This window comes from Leucopleurus acutus (assembly GCF_964270905.1).
Source record: "Leucopleurus acutus genome assembly, chromosome: 13".
NCBI lineage: Eukaryota > Metazoa > Chordata > Mammalia > Artiodactyla > Delphinidae > Leucopleurus > Leucopleurus acutus.
In genome coordinates, this window is record NC_139155.1 from 55793895 (window position 1) to 55819473 (window position 25579).

The 25579-nt window shown below is 40.1% G+C and overlaps 1 protein-coding gene across 1 annotated transcript in view; it reads right to left on the minus strand.

Annotated features, from left to right (window-relative positions):
- MYOM1 (myomesin 1) overlaps positions 1-25579 on the minus strand; it is a 161178-nt gene that overhangs the window by 127984 nt on the left and 7615 nt on the right. Inside the window, exons 2-5 of the mRNA XM_082852834.1 lie at positions 25058-25142; positions 16443-16689; positions 15194-15373; positions 8065-8389 (exon numbers count right to left, since the gene is read on the minus strand). Of these exons, the coding sequence (XP_082708960.1) occupies positions 8065-8366 (302 nt within the window). The 5' untranslated portion in view covers positions 8367-8389; positions 15194-15373; positions 16443-16689; positions 25058-25142. The remainder of the gene's footprint in view (positions 1-8064; positions 8390-15193; positions 15374-16442; positions 16690-25057; positions 25143-25579) is intronic.

Consider the following 25579-nt stretch of genomic DNA (forward strand, 5'->3'; position numbering starts at 1 on the left):
CCTTTTGATTCTCCTGTTTCCCAATCTAAACACTTAAGGAACTGTCAGGAGAACATCAAATTAGTGGATAAGCAGGAGGCTTTGAGTCCTTTTTTCCCTAGTATACTTTCCAGAAAAGGTCTCTTATAAGATACAAGCACGAATTTAGTTTGATCAACATCATCCTTGAAATTTACTGACATGCAGTATCATAATAAATAACAGTCCCTTGGCCTTTCTTTCTGTCTTTGCATTATTTACCTTATAGTTATCCTGTTTTCCTCTCTATTTCAGTCTCTCGGCATAAAAATATCTTTTTTATTTTTATTTATTTTTAATTTATTTATTTAATGTATTTATTTTTGGCTTTTTTGGGTCTTCGTTGCTGCATGAGGGCTTTCTCTAGTTACGGAGAGCGGGGGCTTCTCTTCATTACAGTGTGCAGGCTTCTCATTGTGGTGGCTTCTCTTGTTGCAGAGCATGGACTCTAGGCACGCAGGCTTCAGTAGTTGTGGCTTGCGGGCTCTAGAGCACAGGCTCAGGAGTTGTGGCGCACGGGCTTAGTTGCTCTGTGGCATGTGGGATCTTCCTAGACCAGGGCTTGAACCTGTGTCCCCTGCATTGGCAGGCGGATTCTTAACCACTGTGCCACCAGGGAAGCCAAAATATCTCATTTTTAGTTTTTAAAAAATTTTAGTTACTTAAATAGTAATATAACCACAATTTTTCTTCTATTTATTGCCTTATTGTTTTCATTATTTAAATTTCCGCTGACAAGTAACATTTTACTCTCCTTTTTAGTAATTTGCCACAGCTAATGTATAGATAGACATGATCTAAAAACAAATACCGGGGGCTTCCCTGGTGGCGCAGTGGTTGAGAGTTCGCCTGCCGATGCAGGGGACACGGGTTCGTGCCCCAGTCCGGGAAGATCCCACATGCCGCGGAGCGGCTGGGCCCGTGAGCCATGGCCGCTGAGCCTGCGCGTCCGGAGGCTGTGCTCCACAACGGGAGAGGCCACAATAGTGAGAGGCCCGCGTACCGCAAAAAAAAAAAAAAAAAAAACAAATACCGGGGGGTCTGAACCACTTCTCAACATGAATGTTAGAATAGTCATGCTCTAGAAAAAGCTAATGGGTTAAACACTGAGAGACAAATCTTTATGGTTATCACATACACCCTTCAGTTTCTATCCATTCCTGGCTATTTTAGAAATTAATTTAACCCGACTGAGTGAGTATGGCCCATTTTTAAGCAGAAGTGAAAGAGTCCACTCTATATTTCCTAGATATATTATGCAGGACACTTGACCATAATATCAGGAGATGCCTTATAGAGTCTAGGTCTGTGGACTGAAAATTGTCCAGGGTTAGTAAAAGTTAGCCTTATTAACTTATTTATAAGGCAGCCCAGAAACCCATATTCCACCCCACTCTGAGGATGGTCGCTAGGGTTGACTAGACTTTGCATGAAGGTTAGCTTCCTCATTTGAGGTGCTCCTGCTATGTCCTGTTTCATCTAGAAAGGCTGCTGTGGAAAAGGTCAAGCCTGCAGCAAGGGCTCCTTGGGCTCCCACAGCTCGGAGAGCTCTGCGGGGAAGCTCAGTTACACTCACTGCTCGGCCAGCAGTGGACCGAGTTAACATGTTACCTCTGAGCGATGGGAGGTAACTGCATGGCCCTTCCTCCACCTCTGGCTGCTCATTCTATTCCCACTCCATGAGGGGACATGTCTTCCTTCTCACAGCCTGATTCACCTGCCTATGGAAGATTAATGCCATTCTGGGGGTATCTTGTATCATCTAAACTTTAATTTGACCTGCAAAAGAGCCTGATGAATAGTATTTTCAGTGTAGAAACAAAGCAAATGAAGCAGAGAATGAATCACGTCTTTCTGGGCCTCAGTGTATGTTATCTGTGGAAGGAGGGGCTTGAATTAGATGAGCTTGTGGTCTCTTCCTGCCATTCCCCAATTCTATGGATCTACAAATTGCCAATTGTAGGAAACTGGTATCACCAGGAATGATACTCCCAGTCCTCTCTCCGCAAACAAGTTGCAGGTTTACAGCAATGAGAGTCGGAGATTGATGCGTGGTGAAGGCTTCTCTCTTTGGACGCAGCGTTTATTTTGGGGATTCAGAACACAACTCAGTAGTTGCCTTTTAAAGAAGGAACTGGCAATAAACCTGTCCATTTCTGGGCAGAATAAAAAAGAATAACTGGTTTCTGCTTTCATTAGATGTTTCCCCTGATCTTCTCCTGTCATATAGGAAGTAATATGACTCATCATTTTCTTAGTACTTAAATTCTGGAAGACAAATCCCAGAATGTTCTATTTGCTACCCAGAAACTTATGGTGCCTTTTCCTTATATATAATAGTTAAATCTTTCTTTAGAGAAGAGGATATATCTTAATCCTTCTTACCTATTCTATTTTTTATTGCTTCCATAACATTTATTACCTTTTAGCATGATTTAAATTCATTGTCCTTTTTATTATGTTTATTGTTTACGACCTATCTCTCCATGCTCCAAGAGGGCAGGAATCTTTGTCAGATTTATTCAGTAATTTATCCCAAGCACCTAGAGCAGTGCTTAGCACACAGGAAGCACTCAGTAAATATTTACTGAATGAATGAACAATACCTAAACCTCACTAAACGGTCCCTATGTGCCTGCTATTATACTACACACCTTACATGATTATCTCTTTTAAGGCTGCCAACATGAACAACAATCATTTTCCTCGTTTTACAGATGAAGAAACTGAGAGTTTACAGGCATATCCAAAGTCGCAAGTGTAATTGCATGTAAGTAAAGGCTTGTTTGACCCCAAAGACTATCCACTTGCCATTACGTTAGAACATCTAGAAATGGAGATATAGAAAATGGACACTAATCCGATACCCATAGCTGAGGTCAAGACACACAAATGTCCACAAGGCAGCAGACTTCTTTGGTAGCATCTTTTGAAACCACACTGGGGTGGGAAAGGGAGCAAGTCTTCAGGTCCCCCTCAGTCCCTGCTGTAATCAGATCCATCAATAAAAGACAGGGGTTTGTGTTTTGTGGTCTCTGTTTTTAGCATTGGTATCTTCTGTGAGAATTACAACTGGTTTGAACATTAGCACGTTCTTTGCAAAGTCTAGAAGTTTCAAAAGAGGTTATGATCTGGGTAACAACCAAGGGTCAATCAATGTGACAATGTGACATGAGTGTAGGTAAGGGGCACAATTTAAGGTTAGGCACGGTGCCCAGGGCAAGTCACTCATGTTTCAGTTTTCTTATCCCCAAACTGGTGTCTTCCAGAGCCCTTGTGAGTCTCAGGTCTGATTCTAAGTGACAGTTAAAGAGTGTGTAAGGTTCCAGGTTTGGCATTCATAATGCCCCTGGGATTTTCTAGCTATTGTTTCTACCTATTGTTCCCTGCTCTAAATCTTGGTTTCTCCAGGAGAAGCAGGGGAAAGAAAAGGAAGCATAATGCAAAACTACACATTGATGCTTCAAGAAAAATATGGTAGCCATGTAGTCAAGGGGAGTTACTGGGAACTTGTAGAAAGGGTGGGGGACTTGGGGTAGGTTGGGGCGCTCAAGTCACTCTTCCACTATTTGTTAGTGTAAGGTAGAAAAGTCATTTAATCTCTTTGGTCTCCAATTCTCTCATTTTTTTTAAAAAATATTTTTTTATTCTTTGTACATTTTTTGTGCTATTTTTAAAATTTGTTTATTTATTTATTTATTTGGCTGCGTTGGGTCTTTGTTGCTGCGCACAGGCTTTCTTTAGTTGCGGCAAGCAGGGGCTACTCTTCGTTGCAGTACACAGGCTTGTCATTGTGGTGGCTTCTCTTGATGAGGAGCACAGGCTCTAGGCACGCGGGCTTCAGTAGTTGTGGCTCGCGGGCTCAGTGGTTGTGGCTCATGGGCTCTAGAGCACAGGCTCAGTAGTTGTGGCACACGGGCTTAGTTGTTCCGCAGCATGTGGGATCTTCTCAGACCAGGGCTCGAACCCATGTCCCCTGCATTGGCAGGCAGAGATTCTTAACCACTGCACCACCAGGGAAGTCCCTCCAATTCTCTCATTTTAAAAATGAGGATAATAATTTCTACTTCTCAGAGTTACTGTAAAGTGGTATAGAGAATGCTATGCTGAATGGTATCATATGGGCTGGATTTTAATCTGTTTAGAATCAGACAATCTGATGCCTACCATTACCACAGAGGGTTGAGGGGCCCATCACCCAAGAACTGTGCTGTGTTGTTGTCTGGTTTCTGGAAGTTATTCATTTCTACTTATCAAGTATAACAAAATATTTCTTTTTTACTCCCATCTTACTCAAAAGAAAGGATGGCACCCTGATTTCCATATACCACATTCCCTGTAAACATCTTCCTTATTTCATCCTAATTCCTTAGAAAGGGATCCTCAGGTCACACACTGGGCTGTCTGATATTTATATGTAGACTTTTTAGTGCAGTGGTTGTGACCTTTGTTGAACCACAGAGTTCTCTGAGAATCTGATAAAAGCTAGGGTCCTTCTCAGCAAAAAAAAAAAAAAAAAAAAATTTCATCTGCGCCTAATTTTGCATATAATTTGAGATCATCCAAAACTCTGTTGAAACCTACTCATGGACAGAGGCTAAAAACCCTTGCCTAATCGTTACGAAGTGGTCATGAGTACCATTTCTCCCTTCATCTCTAATAGTATTTGTGAATTACTAACATAAAACAATAGTCTTGTATCATTTTGTTTTCCTGAATTACTTTCTTTAATTTAGTTTTTTTTTCTCACTGTGACTAAGAACAAAAGCATTTAGAATAAGCCTTCCAGAATTTATTTTATAACCCTTGGCTCAGAATGCAATTGGTAAACCAATCTGAGCTAAAAACCACGCTGACTCTGAACAAGCCATTGTTCTTAAGTCTTAACTGAGGTCAGCCAAGTCCTGAGGACGTATAAGTCTCCATAGTTTCCACTTTACTACTGGACATCTAACTACAAAGCAGAGGCTAAAAATAGATCAAGCCTAGTGTTCATATACACTCCACAGAATTGCATTTCCAACCCCACATGAGTTTTAATCAACAACACTCTTTGCAACCAAAGAGAGACTTCATTTAGCAGGGAAAAGTTGATCCACTTTGAAAAAGTTAAAATACAACCTGAAGGAATTATGAAGATTTTGAAATGTTCAAAGAATATCATTTGCTCCTGTTAGCTCTGGGTCTAAAATAAGAAAAACTAAAATACCCCTGGGATTAGGTTAGCTTTCTTTTCTTTTACATTGCATTACACAAAGGAGAAAATATTGACATCCTCTTCCCTTTCTTGTTTCTAGGTCTACCTTTCTACTAAGTGGAGTTGTTCAAACATAGCAAGCCATTAATAAATACCTACTTACCTACATAAATACTTATAGAGCAAGAAGGAAGATGTGAGGTCGAGTATAGATAAATAATTACAGTTCTACTGCCTACAGAAAGTTTATTATCTGAGGCTCTTTATAGTTAAAATGTCTGTCTTCCAAAGATAATATAGAGCAAATGTTTTCTGGATAAAATATAAAGATTCTCAAAATTTCAATTACTAATGTTAGATATAATTTATCAGATTGTAAATAAATATGAATATTGCATCTGTGGTTAAAAAAAGAATTTGTATAAAATTAAAATAATTTTAACAAAATTTAGCAATAGAGTTTAAGAAGTAAAACTCTTTGAATTACAGATTCATAAAACTCTGTAGCCTCTACAGCATTGGGGGAATGAAATAAGTACACAAGGAGTTACCTTAACAACTGTATGGTAATAAAAATACCCATTTTCTACATTTTCTATAGACTTGGCACAGACAGACCAGGAAAATGGATATTTAAAACATAATCCTCTCTATTACAGGACAGCTGTTTCCTAAATGAGGTTCTTAAACATATGTATGGGACGTTCTTCAGGAGAACGCAATGATACTGTCACATAGCATGGTGCTCATTCCTATTTCCTTTGGAAGGCAGGTGTTTGAAACAAGAGCTAAAAGAAGTGAGTTCACCTCCTCACTGACAATATTTCCATATGTGCAGCTAATCTGAGGTCTTTATGAATATCCCCTGGCACACATGACCCATGAAAGTGAGATTGTAAAACAATCCTGTTCCATTTTAAATGGAATTTCAGAACGTTGCCATCACACATTCCAGGTAAACTCCAGAGACTCTGGTACTGAACATGCAGAAGCTCCCAGGAGGTCAATGTCAGTGCCCAGGAATCACAGCCGTGGATCAGGTACTGCTTAAACCCACAGGGATTCAGGCATTTCTGCCTTCAGAAACTGTCCTTACATACAAGCCACCATATTATTTCCTCAGTAACTTTTTTAATTCCCAGAAATAAACACCTTCTCCAGTTGCCTTAACAGATATTTTGTGGACTTAAATTTTGTAAGACAAAATTATATCTGTTTAGAACAAATAATTCAACCTATGCCAGATGGAGGAGGTTTGAGGCAGCAGGTGATTACTGATCACATAGCCCAGGAATTTTTAGTTTTGAAGTTCAGCAATTCTTTCTGTGGACTATAGATAGATGTTTAATAAAATCACATGAATCTTGCAAGTGTGTTTTAATCCCCATGACACATTTTGCTCTGGATATGGAGAAAATAAAAATTGGCTTGGACTGAGAAATAATCTGCCCAGCATTTATCAGGCTGGAACAACAAACACAGAGAAACCAAGCTCAAGGTTCACAGGAAATGTGTCTCCCGGGGACACTGCTGCAGTAGAGGGTTGTGATAACTCCCTCTTTGAGTGACTACAGGCTCACCGAGAAACTTTCTTCTCTAATATCAAACATTAATCAGTAGGCTTGCTGTTTGAAATTTTATCAGGAAGAATGAGGTATTGCCTTCTTGTGTGGAGGAGTTGCTGTTGACAGAGAAGCAGCCTCAGTTCCCAGCCCAGGTGCTGAGCTCCACATAAAAGGTTTCTAGATACAACAGTCCTCACTTATCTCAACTTGACTGTTTCCAAAGCAGCAGGACACTGAATTCATTTTTCAGACCAGACCTACATCTAAGCTCCACGCTTCCTAGAATCCTACTGAAACTCTCTTTTCCTCTGGTGTGTGGTCTCCCTCATTGCAATGGGTTACATCTAATTTTGTCAGAGTACAGTTTGCTCCTGGTATTCTTAGGCTGACTGAGATAGGGCCATGTTTTTATAAAATGCCCTGGCTAAAGAAAATATTTGCTGCTTGAATAATAGCTCGGAATTTTAACCTTGGCTTTCATATATTGAAAGAATAGAACACATCTCTGCTGTAGTTTGGGATCCTGTGGTCTGTGAATTTCAAATTCTATTCTCATCTATGACTTCCCTGGTGGCACAGTGGTTAAGAACCCGCCTGCCAATGCAGGGGACACGGGTTTGATCCCTGGTGAGGGAGGATCCCACATGCCACGGAGCAACTAAGCCCGTGAGCCACAGCTACTGAAGCCTGCGCACGTAGAGCCCATGCTCTGAAACAAGAGAAGCCACCACAATGAGAAGCCTGTGCACCACAACGAAGAGTAGCCCCTGCTCGCTGCAGCTAGAGAAAGCCTGTGCGCAGCAATGAAGACCCAACACAGCCAAAAATAAATAAATAAAATAAATTAATTAAAAATAAATAAATAAAATTGGAAGTTAAGACTCTGCATGAGCATTTCTTTAAAAAAAAAAATTCTATTCTCATCTAGGTTGAAATGTTCTCAGGACGAGGAAACCTGCTGTGAGTATTGAAATGAGGTTTCCTGGCTCTGCTGCTGCTGAATATTGAACACGACTTGCGGCAAAATATCTCTGCTTCTAGCAATATCGCAGATGGCAATTCAAGCAAGACATCCCAGGGTGGCTGTGAAGCTTTTTGTGAAACTCAGAGAAGGAAGGTAAAGGGAAATCGTAGACATAAGTCCCAGGCCTCCCAAAACATGGCCTTGCTCCATACCTGGTTTAAAGGTAGGGCTGCCAGTAAGAAGATAAGAAAATGTGACATGGGGAAGTTATTCAGAGAACGTGGCTTTGCCCTAAATTTGTAAGGCTGCTTTGGACATACCCGAGGGAGTAGCCATAGTCGTAGGCTGAGGCAGCCTTCTGACTGACTGCAGATGAGAGGGCAAACTCGGAGGCCCGGGAAGCCTGCTGCTGGTAGGACGCGGCGGACGCCTGGCTGAAGGCCTCGGACTTCTGGCGGTGGGCAGCGGAGGAGCGGCTGCTGTAGGCAGTGGAGCCATGGGTGTAGATGGCCGAGCTTTTCTTCTCCTGCTGGTACTGGCTCATGGTGGTGCGAAGGTTTTTGTTGTGGTAGCTGCGATCATAGTGCTCGTGAAGTTTCTGATAAAAAGGCAGAGACATCATGTGCCCCCAGGGAACCAGGCAATCTACAAGAAAGCAACAGTTTGGGGGTGAACTATTAAGGAACAAATCCAACAGAACAAGTCATCTAACCCAACATGTAAAAATTAATACTCTTTTATCTGTTCCAAAGAGTAAGTGGAAACTGATGTGAAGGTTAGTTTAGCTGGTTACTCAATAAATTCCTTGCTTCATAGCCCAGATGTACCCCCTCCTATCATTGTATTGTCTTCTCCTTTTTTTAAATACCTAGGAGATCTTTACAAAGTTTCCCTATTGTGCTTTTTCCTTAGACTTTTCATAGCATATATTTCTAATTTTTTGGCATTTCATTCCGACAGGGGCTTCATCTGAGAGAATATGTAATGATGGAGAGTCTGCGTCCAGCCAACGTGGTTTTCATTCAACAAATAATTACTGAGAACCGATTTTGAGCCTGGTACTATTCCAGCACAGGAAATACAGAGACGAACAAAACAAACAAAATCCCTGCTCTGATAACCCTATATACAACCTTATGATCTATTGCAAGAGACAGACAAATAGAGAAAATAAAGTGTAAAGTATATTAGAACCTGCTAAATGCTATAGAGAAAAATAAAACAGGAAAGTGGGATGGGATGCAATTTAAACAGCATCATTAGGGATGATGATGATGACTGAGCATGAAAGTGACATCTGAGCATGAGAATATCTGGGGGGACGTATTCTGGTTGGAAGACCATTACAAAGGCACTGGGGTGTGAGCCTGCCTGTTGTACTCCAGGAATGGCAAATAGGCCAGTGAGGCTGCATGGAGTGAGGGAGGTGCAGAAAGAGGTATAGAAGATGATGTCAGAGAGTGGAGGGTGGGGAGGGCAGATAGTGTAGTATCCTATAGGTGACTGTAAGGACTTTGAATTCTATTCTGAAAGGGCTAAGGAGTCACTGGAATGTTCTGAGCTGAGAATCACTCTTGCTGAGTTTGAGAATAGACTGTTGAGAGACAAGAGTGAAATCCAGGAGACCAATTAGAAGGCTGTTATGGGCTGAGTTGTATCTCCCCCCCCAAATTCATATATAGATGTCCTAACCTTCAGTACTTCAGAATGTGACTGTATTTGGAGATAAGATCTTTACAGAAGAAGTGAGGTTAAACTGAGGTCATTAGGATAGGTTCTAATCCAATATGACATGATTGGCATCCCTATAAGGAGAGGAAATTAGGACACAGATATGTACATATACAGAGGGAAGACTGTGTGAAGACACAAGAAGATGACCATCTACAAGCCAGGAGAGAGGCCTCAGAAAAACCAGCCCAGCTGACACCTTGATCTCAGATTTCTAATCTCCAGAATCATGAGAAGATAAGTTTCTGTTGTTTAAGCCACCCAGTCTATGGTACTTCGTCATGGCAGCCCTAGCAAATTAATATAAAGGCCACTGCAACAGTCCAGGCTAGAGATTATAGTGGTAGCAGTGGAAGTGTGAGAAGTGATCAGACTCTGCATGCTTTGCAGGCAGAAGCAATAGCATTTGCTGAAAGTTCTGGATTAGGGTGTGAAAGAAAGAGAGGAATGAGAGATGGCTCCAAGGATTTTGCTTGAGTAATTGGAAGACCAAAACTGCTATTAACTGAGATGAGCCAGGAGTGTTAAGAAAAGAGCAGTTCAGAATGGAAGAACAGGAGACTGGTTTGAGACATTCTACATTTGAGATACCTGCTAGACACCCAAGTGGAGAGATTAAGTGATTAATCTTAAACTTAATTAAGAGATTAAGTTGGATATTTGACTCTGGAATACAGGGTAAAGGTTCAGGATGGAGACCTACATTTGGGACTCACCAGCATTTAGATGCTATTCAATGCTGAAAAGAAAATCGATGAGAATGAAAGTCCTAGGATTGAACCCTGGAGGATGCTTATATTGTCATATAACAAGCTCTCTCGAATTTCACAAATACTTCAAAAAGGTATAGTGTCAAGGCAGAAAAATTCCATTAAGAATATGAAGGCTTCTAGTCTTCCTACATAAGGCAGCAAGAAAGTCAATCATCAGTGTAGCAGTTTGCATTGTGAACATGACCTAACAGTCCTACTGAAAGTCAAAAATAGGTTTGCTTAGCATAGAGAGGGGAAACTTCAGACTGCATTATCTTTCTTGAAAAATCTGTCCACTGACAGAAGCGTATCAGCCATATTGACAACCCTGGATGAAGTAGTGGTTTGATGGAAGCCCCCTCTTACATTTTTTTTTAATTAATTTATTTATTTATTTTGGCTGCATTGGGTCTTCGGTGCGGTGCGCAGGCTTCTCATCGAGGCAGCTTCTCTTGCTGCAGAGCACTGGCTCTGCAGCAAGAGAACTGGCTCTAGGTGCGCAGGCTTCCCTGTGCCACCAGGGAAGCCCCCCTCTTCCATTTTTAATGCTTTTGTGCGTGTCCTAAATTTTTTACAAGTGAAATTAGTTGTAATAAAATTTTCAAATCTTTTAAAAAAATTCTAAATGAGGACTGAATCCTTCTAAACTTGCCACATTTTCTGTCAAGTTTAAATCTACTTTTTAGGACTTCCCTGGTGGCACAGTGGTTAAGAATCCGCCTGCCAATGCAGGGGACACGGGGTCGATCCCTGGTCCAAGAAGATCCCACATGCCACACAGCAACTAAGCCCGTGTGCCACAACTACTGAGCCTGCGCTCTAGAGCCCCTGAGACGCAACTACTGAGCCCACGTGCCATAACTACTGAAGCCTGTGTGCCTAGAGCCAGTGCTCTGCAGCAAGAGAAGCCACAGCAATGAGAAGTCCGTGCACCACAACAAAGAGTAGCCTCTGCTTGATGCAACTAGAGAAAGCTCGCGCACAGCAACGAAGACGCAATGCAGCCATAAATAAATAAATAAATAAATAAATTCAAAAAATAAATCTACTTTTTAGAAAGCCTTTTAAAGTACAAGACAAGCTTGCTCTTCAATTCAGTTCCATTAAAAACAATGAGATAAATATAAAAACAGTTTCTAAGATGAACTGAAAAGCTGTTTCCCTTTTATTATTACTTTATGTTTTATTGTCATTAGTCCTGCAGATTTCCAGGCCAAACCTCAGACTTAATAGATGAGGATCTTTGGTGAGAGCGGGAGCAGGAGACTGAATTCTACACAATTTCTCAAAGTGTTTCCAATGTACACTGAAGTTTGAGAAATGCTTGCCTTAGAAGATAGGAGTGATTTTAAGGACAGGTAGAGAATAATATTTCAATGGATTTTAAATGACTAGTGTGGAGAAGTTTTCAATTTTTTGTGTTTTTATTTCAACACCTAATAAAAATTTTCACCTCTTAAAAATTTTTTTTAAAAATCTACTTTTTTTAACATCTTTATTGGAGTATAATTTCTTTACAATGGTGTGCTAGTTGCTGCTGTATCACAAAGTGAATCAGCTTATACATATACATATACCCCCATATCCCCTCCCTCTTGTGTCTCCCTCCCACCCTCCCTATCCCACCCCTCTAGGTGGTCACAGAGCACTGAGCTGATCTCCCTGTGCTATGCGGCTGCTTCCCACTAGCTATCTGTTTTACATTTGGTAGTGTATATATGTCCATGCCACTCTCTCACTTTGTCCCAGCTTACCCTTCCCCCTCCCCATGTCCTCAAGTCCATCCTCTATGTCTGCATCTTTATTCCTGTCCTGCCCCTAGGTTCTTCAGAACCATTTTTTAAAATCTTTTTATTTAAACTAAAGACTCAGCATGTATTCCCTAGAGAAGAAAATCCAGCAAACTTCATTCCAGAAATATTTATGTTAGGACTCATGGAAGATATCAGTCTACATGGCATTTCTCAAGAGGAAGAAAATAGCTACCAGCAAGCAACTTTGCTTCAACCCTTAAATAGATGGCTATTTTCTGTTCTAAAATATACAGGATGATGATCAGGTGTAATGAATTATTATTAGACACATTTTTATAAAACAAAAGGGTTGAATATATAAATATAGAAGTATATGATCAGGCATTTATAAAGATGTTTGATAAGCTTCTGTACTGATACATACTACACTGCAACACAGCACATGTTATTTGAATGATGTCCAAATAAATAGTGAATGACCTTCCTGTGTATTATGTTATAAGCTAAATTCAGAACCCAAATAACTTGAAATGCTGTTATTTTCACAAAATAAACTCTTTAAATGTCTTGCCTCAATTCTATTTTCCATTCGCTTTATTTCTATTTTCCCCAAATACGTTTATTTTTAATAATACTTAATATTCCAAGCACAGAGATAATATATTACAAGTAAACAGGCTTTGGCCTTATGTCAACTCAGCTGGTTGACATAGCTCTGACCTCTGGAACAAAGGTACAACTACCTTCTCCTCATCAAGTAAGTGAGGATTATCCCCAACACATGACAGCTAGAGTGCATTGGGAGGAAAGATGGTTTGGTTGTCTTCCATTCCTTTAAGACCTGTGTTTTTTCCTGAAAATAATTTGAGAATTTAGGAAGAGACAGTAACTCCATAGTTGTAACTGTGACATGATACTTTGTACAGGCATTAGAGGCTGAAAGCTGATAAAAATTCTTCACAGAAAATACTAACTTTAGGATCATGATGTGGGGCTCTTTGTTGCCTCTGAAATATTGCTTAACCATTTTCCGATTAGAAATACCCAATGTACCCTTACATTCATCCACGTGGCACTGTCAGAGCAAAATCACTGAATTAGAGACTAGTGACTTCAGAGCTAGTTTACTCCTTTTGATCTAATATGTAATCAGGGAGTATTGTAGGCGTATGGAGGATAGAAAACACATGATTTCCTGTTACCTTACCCATTCCAGGTTTCAACCAAACCACTGAACTGTAACTTGGAAAGAGTACTTGACTCACGCTTACAGTTCTATCTGAGACAGCTATTATCCTTTTATAGTTCCAGGAACAGTAGCTTAATTTTAAAAGAATCCACTCATCTGAGAGAAGAGCTGTGCCAGCACAAACTGGCACCCTGCCGCTCGTTTTCCTTCCCTGGAGCTCCACTTTCCTATTTCTCTGCTATTCCGACATCTCTCTGAGAAAACTGCTGAGCTCAGAAGATAGAAAGAAACCACACACACTGCAGTGCTGTTGAGCACATAAAATATCAAGTGCATTCTTCTGCCTCAAGGTCACACTTACCAGTTTCCAAAGGAGTGATGGTGGTGGAAATGTTCCGTGACTGTGGAGCTGGATGAGAGAATGAAAAACCCACGTAGGTTGAATCCAAGAAAATGTTAAGAGGCAGGGCTAAAGACAGGACCCTGGGGGCCAGTTCAAAAATAATGCATGTGGTCAGGCTGTAGAATGTCAGAGCCACACAGCCAGCCTTTTATGGCCAAGAGGGCAGATAAATATAGCACCAAATGGGGAGGGTAGTCCTAAACCAAGAGGAAGAAGGAGGCCCTGGCAGGTAGCTGCCTCAGTAATTAATTACATTAATGCCAGTCAATGGCTCTGGCCTGATTAAACCAAATGTAGGATTTTTATTTGGCTATAAGAGCTATTTTCAATATAATTTTATCACAGGATATTTAAAAGCATAATGGAAAGAGTGGTTTGTGTTGAGAGCTAAAAATAGGTGCAGTAATCTGATTCCCAAAATGGACTTCATGGAATTTTAATGCCAAGATATGATTCTGGATGCGCTGTTCATAACCCATGTACAATACATTTAAAAGACACAAGGTGAAAAAAGAACATGAGGCTAACTAGAGACAAGCAAGTAAGAAATGGGTCACACATGGTGGAAATTTTGGCTTGATGATCACCATTTCTCTCATTTCAGGAAAATTTACAAAGTAGGTTATAGCTTCAAGTTTGAATCTTTGATTCCCTATTCATTAACTAAAGCCTTTACGAAGCAACAGGTTTTATCTTTCCTAAAGTCAGAGTAGGGTCAGTCTATCTAACAAGAGATTCTCTTTCTTTGTTTTTAGAATATGTCACAGATTCAGAGGTGGTATAACCTGGTGGCAAGAGTCTGCACTTTGGACTCAGACCAGACCTTGATTCTAGGCCACCGATGGCATTTAATAGCCAGGTAACTCTAAGCAGAGTATTTCTCCTTAAGTTTCATTTTCTTTCTCTATAAAATGGGGATAATAACATTCAAATTAGGGGACTGCTATGGAGATCAATGTGATAACGCAGAGAAAGCACTTAACCTAGTGATTGCCACAAATGAAGACTCAGTAAATGTCAACTATTGTTACCGATAGTAATAACTTAAAAGCTCATTGTTTAGATTATATGTAAGGAGAAGGTTATGTCCTGATGTGATATTACATCGACTAAATACAGATCCACTTGTATCTACCAAAATATTGAACAGACCCAATATCGTAGCTTACTTTCTTGATGATAACTACAGTTAAGACTGTTGAGAACCTATCAAGTGCCAGACACTCTGATAGGCACTTTATACACATTATCTCATTTAATTCTCATATTGCCTTCTATAGCTGAGGAAACTGAGGCTTCGAGAGGTGAAGTCATTTACCAAAGAGCACACAGCTAGGAAATGACATAAATGCAATTCATTCAGAGATATTTGGATTCCAAAGCCCATGCACTTTTTGTCACGGATTGCCTTATCCTCCCTCCAATGATACTCTGTCTATAAAAAACTAGATATTTTCAAATGGTCTTTCAAGTGCATTACAGGTCCCCACTCATAACTTAGGGTCAGCTTTTGAGCTACCCAATCAATGTATGTAAAAGAATGTATTCCACTTAGTACTGATCAAATTCAACCCAGCATTTGTTTATCTAAATGCACCTCTAGTCAGTGTGCATACGTACATTTTTGCTGTCAGGAATCCATAGGAGAATTTTCCAAGCTTTACGTTCCCAAGTACCCATTTGTTCTCTAAACATCCAATACAGAATGGCAGTGGTTCTTCCGAGTTTTATCCATCAGCCATTGGAATGGTTCCCAGTGAGTCATTTCTCTAGAGAGCATGGTAAGTTGCTTCAAATCTCCTTGAAATAGAAAGAGGAAAAATAAGCAAAAATAAGAGATATAAATCATCATAATACAAGCTAATATTTAATAAGCATTTGCTATATGCCAAGTATTAATAATGCTAACTACTTTACAGTATTTTATTTGACCATGATACACACATAAAAACATTTCATGGATTATGAAATTAATTTAAGAGAGAGATTAATATTCTTAAAGTCACACAACTAGAATGTGACAGAAAATTCAAACCTGGATCTGTTCTACACAGAGCCCAGCCTCCTTTATATCATACTGTACTGCCTTATAACCATTTAACTCTGTGTGTGTGTATGTGTGTGTGTGTGTGTGCAGATAGATACATACATACATAGATAGTCAGATAGATAGATAGAGTGTGCCATATGCCAATAATGTCCACTAGAAGTAAGAACTCTTACCAAAGAAGAGTCTTAGTTATATTTCCCATGTAACAGACAACTATTAGGTCAAGATTTACTGGCTACAAATATCAACACATTAAAATATTTACTGAACTTTCATCCCTGTTAAGAACGCAAAATGAGAGAAGTCCACACACATTTGTGGAAAAACCAAAATATCATTTATTCATTGACGCTCAGGATCCCAGTGAAAGCCAAACAGTCTATTTCAAACAAATGTACAGTAAGATTTGGCAAAAGAAGTAGAAGCTAGACCCAACCAAGTCTCCTAAGTGATCTTTCTGCTGTAGCATCATCTGGATTCAGCCTTTTCTAACAACATATTTATCCAAAATATAAATATCCAGATAATAAACTACCCACTGTGTTGTACTGCATAATAAAACTAAAGATGAAAAAATTAGTTGGGCTTTGACAAATCAATAATTGTGATTTAATCAAATTGCCTTAATCATGATGCCCTTACACATGTGTAATTATTCTGAAAACTTAATGGAATGCTAATCTACTGTTAATTTCAAATTTCCCAGAAAACCACCTAATGTAAAATACTTTTTAAAAAGTGTATAACTATATAAGTCTGGAAATTTAAAAAATATTTGCTTCCAGAATTACAATTAGTTTTTTTCATTTATTTATTTACATTTGGCTGTGTTGGGTCTTCGTTTCTGTGCAAGGGCTTTCTCTAGTTGCGGCAAGCGGGGGCCACTCTTCATCGCGGTGCGCGGGCCTCTCACTATTGCGGCCTCTCTTGCTGCGGAGCACAGGCTCCAGACGCGCAGTCTCAGTAGTTGTGGCGCACGGGCTTCTTTGCTCCGCGGCATGTGGGATCTTCCCAGACCAGGGCTCAAACCCGTGTCCCCCTGCATTGGCAGGCAGATTCTCAACCACTGCACCACCAGGGAAGCCCAAGAATTACGATTAGTTTTTTAAGAAAGCAATTTTAAAGTAGATACATCTTCTCTTCATACTAACTGTAAGGGTATTAATATTTTTATGCGTGAAAAGATGAGCTTAACTAACTGTAGTGTATGCTAAAAGCCAAAATAAATGTATAAATTATATTTAGCCACCTAACAATTTTTGTTTTACAGAAGTAGAAACAGTAGCAAATCATTTTTCTATACATGAGGGAATAAACAAAGATATATTCTTTAGAAATAAGGTAAACCAAAGCAAACAAAAACTAAATTCCAACTCAAATCAAGAAAGTTTAAGTTGCTGGGGAGTTTAGTTAACAAATAAAACCCATGTATCAATAATACAGAAAAAGAAAGACCTGTATTTAGTCACTTTAATTCATAAAGCATTTATTGAAAACCCACTAATGTGTCAGGCCCTGTGTTACGCCCTAGGGTCCAGTGGTGACTCACTCACGTCCTCAAAGTAGCCACTGTGTAGTTGGGTAGACAGAGATTACTTAAGAATAACTGTGGTACAGGGCTTCCCTGGTGGCACAGTGTTTAAGAATCCGCCTGTCAATGCAGGCGACACGGGTTCAAGCCCTGGTCTGGGAAGATCCCACATGCCGCAGAGCAACTAAGCCTGCAAGCCACAGCTACTGAGCCCGTGTGCCACAACTACTGAAGCCCGTGCGCCTAGAGCCTGTGCTCTGCAACAAGAGAAGCCAGGACAATGAGAAGCCCACACACCACAATGAAGACCCAACACACCCAAAAATAAAAACAGACAAATAAATTAATTTTAAAAAAAAGAATAACTGTGGTACAATGTGATAGGTGAAATGATGAACACAGCACATAAGAAAGAATGTGACTGGTTGTTTTATATGTACAAAGCAAAACCAAAAGAATCCTTCTCCTTTAAAAGACAGGAATTAAAGGAGCAAATCTAATATATCACTCATTGCTCACCTATTATGCAAAGCACATGCTAGGTACAGGGAAGCAAAATGACTGACACGGGCCCTGTGGTCAAGAATTTCTAAATTCTAAGAATTTTCTCCAATACAAATGCTTTCAACAGAAGGCAAAGCTCAGCCAGATTATTCAGTGAGCTCTTCTAAGTTGTAAATTAATTGTATCCTTCCTATCTCAGAGTTGCCTAATTAAAAAATATATATGTATATTTATATTGGCACTTGGCATCTAGTCCTGTTGTTCATTGAGTGACTTTGAAAAGTCATTTCCCCTCTCTGAAGCTCCATTTTCTCATCTATAAAATAGAGAGTTCAACCAGATAATCTCTAAGGTGTTTTCTAGCCTGAATAACTGTGCTATGAATCCAAAAAGCAGCTGTTTTTTCTTGCCTGGTTTGTAAGCTGATTAGCAACATCCTATGTTGAGCAATTTTGAGGGGAATAAAATAAATCCTCCTTACTCCAAGAATTCTGCTTCTACCTGCTAGCTCATGTCTGAAATGCTCTCTCCTGAGAGTGTCGTTTTATGGATTTAAGTCCCTATTATACTAGAAATTATCCAGAAAGATGTTTCAGCGTGTAATCAGTTAAGTCCTTGCGTGACGGGCCAGAGTCTCAGATTTGTTATGAGTAGAGTGGTGGGAAAGGAGGCAGAGGGGAGAGGTGATCATTGAAAAGAGCTAGAGGAGGGGGCTAGGACTCTTTTTTTTTTCTTTTTTTTTTAAATTTATTTTTGGTTGCGTTGGGTCTTCATTGCTGCGCGTGGGCTTTCTCTAGTTGTGGAGAACGGGGGCTACTCTTCATTGCAGTGCGCAGGATTCTCATTGTGGTGGCTTCTCTTGTTGTGGAGCACAGGCTCTAGGCACGTGGGCTTCAGTAGTTGTGGCACACAGGCTCAGTAGTTGTGGCTCATAGGCTTAGAGCACAGGCTCAGTAGTTGTGGCACACAGGCTTAGTTGCTCCACGGCATGTGGGATCTTCCCAGACCAGGTATCAAACCTGTGTCTCCTGCATTGGCAGGCAGATTCTTATCCACTGCACCACCAGGGAAGCCTGGGACTAGGACTCTTATCAGAAGCCAAATCTCACCTAGTTATTAAATGAGCTCGATTTAAACTAGATGAACTAGATCTAGATCTAAAATTAGATCTAGTTCTAATTTTGCCTGTACCCGGGCAATGGCCAAATTAAGCCGATGCAGTCAATGCCTTGCATCAGGACCTACAGGCTGTGAGGGTCCCACGTGTGCTCCCATCCAGGCTAGGGATAGGAGAGAATTGCTAGGGCTGACAGCCGATTCTGAAAAAGGACAATCCTGTGATGTGCAGCACTGGCCGCGGAGCTGGTGGGATAAGGCCCCACCCCCTGCTCAGATCCCTACCTACCACCCTGTCCCCCAGACTAGACTCCAGGCCACCAGGAAGCAGATGCATAATTCCACAGTGGCCTTGGCTTTCTGCAGCATGCTGCACTTGTGGCTGCAGAAATGGAATTAATTTCTGTTCTTTACCAGTTGCTCTATCTCCCTCTCCTCTTTTTTTTTTTTTTTTGCGGAACGCGGGCCTCTCACTATTGTGGCCTCTCCCGTTGCTGAGCACAGGCTCCGGAAGCGCATGCTCAGCGGCCATGGCTCACAGGCCCAGCCGCTCTGCGGCATGTGGGATCTTCCCGGACCGGGGCACGAACCCGAGTCCCCTGCATCGGCAGGCGGACTCTCAACCACTGCGCCACCAGGGAAGCCCCCTCTCCTCTTCTTAATTCCCTCCCCCATCACAAGAATCTTCACCTTACTTATCCAAACCCTCTTCCTCTGTTTGTATTTTTTAAATATTTAGTGTCAAGAACTGTGAAGGCATATAATGGATATTATTCAGCCTTAAAAAGGAATGAGATCCTGATTCATGCTTACAACATGGATGAGTGTTGAAGACATCATGCTAAACGAAATAAGTCAGACACAAAAGGACAAATATTGTATGATTCCACTTACACGAGGTACCTAGGGTAGTTACATTTATAGAGACAAAGTAGAGTAGGGGTTACCACGGGCTTGGGGAAATGGGAATAAGGAGTTACGTGTTTAATGGGTAGAGTTTCCATAAGGGACGATGTAAAAGTTGTGGAGATGCATAGTGCTGATGGTTGCACAGCAATGTAAATGTGTTGCATGCCACTGAACTGTGCACTTAAAAATGGTTAACATGGTAAATTTTGTTATGTAGATTTTATCATACACACAAAAAAACTATGAAGACTAAGCTTTTTTACCCTGCTTACAAGCTAACAAGTTAACCTACAGTTTCCTTGATGCTGACAAGACATGGGACTCCTGGGTCAGAGTCAAAGGACTCTGCTACTCACAGCAATAGCAGAAGCCAAAGCACCAGCATATTCTTCACCAGTGTGACAACCCCACCCGCCCCGTTCCCCCAGGGCAACATGAAGAGGCCCAGGTGACACCAGCACACACACTGGATTGCATCATGAGAGTGGAACTTTGAGCTTAGGGAACCTGAATATTTTATAAGGAGCAGTAAGCATGCCTGCTCTTTGCTCCAGAGGCAGCCGTTCTCTTTATTATACTGGAGAGGGGGTGTGCCTGCCTTTGCCCTGGAGGGAGATACTTTCTCTATCTTCAAACATCCCTGAAAAGATAGCCTGGAACAAAGGGAAGCCAGAGGCTTGCTTGCAAGATGTGCAGAAACATGACAGACCCATGGAGAATTGTCTCCCAACAATCAACACAGGTTATTTTTACAAAAACAATAACTTTTTTTTTAAAGTGAGAACCAGACTAAAGAGTAACAGACATGAATCTCCAGTTTCAATTTATTTTTAATTTCTTTTTAACAGTTTTATAGAAGAAAAATTTATTGTACATACCATAAAATTCATCCATTTTGAGAGTAAAGATCACTGAATTTTAGTAAATTTATACAGTTGTGCAACCACCACCAAAATCCAGTTTTAAAACACTTCCATCACTGGAAAACTTCCCTCATGCCAGTTTGCAGTCAGCCCTTGGTCACTTCCACAACCCAGGCAACCACTGACCTGATTTCTGTCCCTACAGTTTAGCCTTTTCTAGAAATTTCATACAAATGGAATCATATAATATGTAGACTTTTGTGTGTTTTTTTAACCTCGCAAGATGTTTTTGAGATTCATCCATGTTGTTGCATGATTCAGCGATTGCTTCTTTTTACTGCTGAGAAGTACTTCATTAAAAGACACAGCATGTTTTGCTTATCTGTTCATCAACGAAGCAACATTGCATTGTGTCCAGTTTGGGACTAGTATGAATAATGTCACCTTGAATTTTTAAATCTATTTTTCCTTATATAGTTAACCAAAGTTGGTGTGATAGATAACAGAAGTATCAAAACACTGACAAAAAAGTATTGCTAACACTTATATAGTACTTCCTATTTGCCAGGTGGTATTAAAAATGCTTTATATGTATTAACTTCTTTATTCCTGACAACAATTTATAAAGTAGATACTATTATTATAATACCTTTTTCATTAATGAGAAAAACTGAGTATAGAGAAGTTCAGTAACTTGTTCCAGGACAAACAGCTAAAATGTGTTAAAGCAAGGATTCAAATTCAGATAACATATATCCAGAGTTCATATGTTAACCAGTACATAATATTCCCTTATAATTAAAACAAACCAATTCTGACAAAATTCTATAGCTTCCTCACCTCTTTTAATATTGCAGACACCATTTTCATATCTGATGCAGGCACATGTCTCCAAGTATTAATTAATTATGTTCTGTGTTCCCTTGTTCTCTCTTTCATACCATAAGAGCCCCCTTTCCTCTCCTAGTCTACACTGAAGCAGAAACAAAGATGCAAAAACACAACAAATCACAGTTTCAGACTAGTAGTTTCAGATACAAGCTTACAGAGCTAGCTTTTCCTATCCTGCTCACTAGATAAGACAGCCTAGAAAAAAGGAGAGGGAAAAGGCAGGGTAGTTACTAGAACAGGAAAGCAAAGATCAAAAGAAGGGCTGGGGTGATCCTCAACCTGGAAGGAAGTGGACCTTTGATGAAAAGAGCAAGGGAGCAGAGAGAGAAAGACAGGGAATAATTTTCTTCAAAAATGAACTCAACTTCGGAGACACTAAGTGAAGGAAGCCAGTCACAATGGACAAATGCTGTTGTATGATTCCACCTATATAAGGTACTGGGGTCAAATTCAAGGTAGAACAGTAGTTGCCAGAGACTTGGATGGTGGACTGGAGGAAATGGGGAGTTATTGTTTAATGGCTAGAAAGTTTCAGTTGAGCATGATGAAAAAGTTCTGGAGATGATGGTGGTGATGGCTGCACAACAATGTGAATGTACTTAATGCCACTGAACTGTGCACTTGAAAATGGTTACGGTGATAAATTTTATGGTAGGCATATTTCACCATAATTTTAAAAAATGGATTCTTCTGATTCGTCATTGTTCAGCATGGACAGTCCACCATTCAGCAGTCCTGGACACTGATAACCCCACTCCCCTCAACAGAGATGCAATACTTGGCCACCTGGTGGGGGGAGAAGAGCATGAAGGGAGACCTGTGCCCCTCCCACGGGAGAACTCAACAGTCCCAGTTGGGACTCTCTCAATGAGGGCAGCAATGGACACAACATTATCACACTTGGTTCTCATCAGTGTGTACACACTACGTTCTACTTTGTCTAACAATTGATGAATGCATTGTACTATTTCACCATAATTTGTTACCTAGTCTCTAGGTGTTGGCCACATGGATATTTCCAGTTATTCACTAAGACTAGAAGTTAGAACCAAGAATTAGGAGCATCTTCATTTTCACCTCAGCTCTTTTACCACATCTATGTGTGTGTGCCCTTCAGAGGCAGCCTTTTAACCCCTCTGGTTCTGTTCTTTCATAGTTCTCCTAATGGAGTGGGATTGGAAGAGTGGTTCTCCATCCTGGCTACACATCAGAATCACCTGAGGAGTTTTTAAACAATCCTCAGGCTCAGGCCATATTACAGGACAATTAACTCTGAATCTCTGGGCATGGGAGAATGAGTGTTTCTAAAAGCTCCTAAATGATTCTTATATGCAGCCCTAGAGGAAAAATAATCTCCTAGGTCTATTTCGGTACTAAAATGATGAAATCCTCTGAATTAAAAAGGGAGCTATAAATATTTTATAGAAATAAAGTTTTCCTTTCAATTACCTCCTTGGGAAGTATTTCCCCAGAAAGGAACTACAAATTGGAGGAAATGTTTCGTGAGAGTGCTATTTGGAATATTAGGCTAATCTATAATGCCACCTACCAAATATGAATGCACTCTTTCTTCATTGCTCCATCAACACTGGAATGTACAATTATATTTCAGCAAGTTTAACAGATGTGAAATATATCTCATAGCTATTTTTAAATGCATTTTTAAAATTCATGGTGAGGCCAGACATTTCCTTCAACATAAGCTATTTGGTTTTCCTCTTGTATGAGCTTCTTTTGACCTTTGACATGGAGATTGATTATTTTTCTTGAGATCATTATTAATCTGTTAATATAATAATAAATAAAAATTTTAAATAAGATAAAATAGCTACCATTAAACCTCCTGTGTACTAGATACTATATCACGCTTCACACATAGTATTTTATTTATTTCTTACAAAAACCCTACAAAGCAGTTATCATCCCCAAGTTATAAATGAGAAAACTAAGTTTCAGAGAATAACATTAGACAAGTTAACCAAGGTCACATAGCCAGCAAATAGTAGAGCTGGGATTTGAACCCAGTTCCATCTGGCTTTAGTGCTCCATTCTCTTCCCTGGACAGGAAAGCAGTTAATGCCTGCTCTGCTCACAGCATCTGCTGATATTCTGCACCGTGTGATTCCTACTCTATGACCACAGGTGATGGGTCATTTCAAACCCAAAGGTTACTGATGTATATCCTGGCAGCAACCTATGATATATAGCCTGGGCCAAAAAGGTGAGTCAAGCCAATCACATTCCTAGCTTACAAATTTGATTTTGGAAATACTGAGTGTCAATACACTTACTAGAAGGACCAAAAGTCAAAAAAGCCTGAACCAAAAGATGCCAGGGGTGTATCTGGGGTCAGAGAAGCCATGGCAAGCTGAAATTATGAGGGACCAGAAACTAAAATTAGCAGCGAAAGGCAGTTGGTAGAGAGAAAACACAGTAGATGCTCTTAAAGAAGCAGGAGGTCACTCAGAGAACAATCATTCGGCCCATGAGAGAGAAACAAGAGTCAATCCCTCAAGTTACTGAATCCAAAAAAAATGGTTCTGAAGAACCTAGGGGCAGGACAGGAATAAAGACGCAGATGAAGAGAATGGACTTGAGGACACAGGGAGGGGGAAGGGTAAGCTGGGACAAAGTGAGAGAGTGGCATGAACATATATACACTACCAAATGTAAAATAGATAGCTAGTGGGAAGCAGCCGCATAGCACAGGGAGATCAGCTTTGTGTCCACCTAGAGGGGTAGGATAGGGAGGGTGGGAGGGAGACGCAAGAGGGAGGAGATGTGGGGATATATGTTTATGTATAGCTGATTCACTTTGTAATACAGCAGAAACTAACACACCATTGTAAAGCAATTATACTCCAATAAAGATGTTTAAAAAAAGCATCTAAATAGAGAGAATTACTATTAGAATTAATATAGTAACAAAAAAGACTTTATTCATTGTTATCCCCTGCCTTGGACAATAATTTTTATTGGCTTATATATCCAAACAAGAGCTAACCTGTCTGTGGCTAATCTGGTCACCTCAACTACCTATGTCCCAGGAGATTTTTCAGCAGGCCATACAGAAGTTTGATAACATTCATCTGGCTGAGTTTCAACACAGGACTACTTTCATCATTTAACCACTTCCTAAATCTCCCTTATTTTTTTCTATACCTTTGCCCCAGAGTTCTTAAATAGGTTTACAGTTTTAACATAGGTTTACTGCGCACACATGACATGTCTGGCACTGTGCAAGGTACTGGGAATACAAACAGAAGAAGGTGCTCTTGGGAAGTATGTCTACCTTCTTATCATAGTTCTTCCTTTGTCCAGCAGTAACTAACGAATTGTGTAGCACACAGTAAGACACCGAAGAATACTGACTTTGGGAAAGCCCCTTCAAACTTGACCTCTGGCTCGTCGACCTGTCAGGGATTCCTGGGTAGTGCTGCCAGACCAGTGCTTTAATGCTTTACTGAATCAGCACTTGGGGGACAACGCAAAAGGAGGTATTCTGTGTTAAATGTTGACATGTTATATGAAATGGAATCTGCCCATAGAAATTACTTTCATTTACCATTATTTCTCCAGGAGAAAGAAGAACTCAGAATCAGAAGTTACAATACACTTACAGATGGCTGGCAAATCAGTTATTTTCCCAAGGCACTAACTTCAGTGGAATTAGGAAGTCTGCACAAGACCTTAGGGTCTCTTTTCCTGGGAAAAACAAAAAAAATAAGTCAACATTTGGGGTAACTATTCGCACTCCAAATTATTAACACAGTCATTCTTATCAATGATTAGCATGTGTCAACAATAAATACTCCTGCCTTTTCTATTCCCCAGAATATGACCTTGGGCAGGTTATTAACCTCTCTAAGCTTCAAGTTCCTCATCTGTAAAATGGAAATGACGGTAACTACTCTGCAGGGCAATGACTGAGAGTTAATAAAACACGTAGCCGAGTGCCTAGCTCTGTAAATATAATAACAATAACAATTCATTAGTTTGTTAAAAGTATACACTGAAAAACTTCTACTTAGCTAGTGTAAAACTAATATAGGATATGTTTACAAGTGAGTTGGAAAGCAAGTCAAACAGACATGAAAAAGCAGAGAACAATCAAAAATGATCTAATATTTTTGAGCGCAATA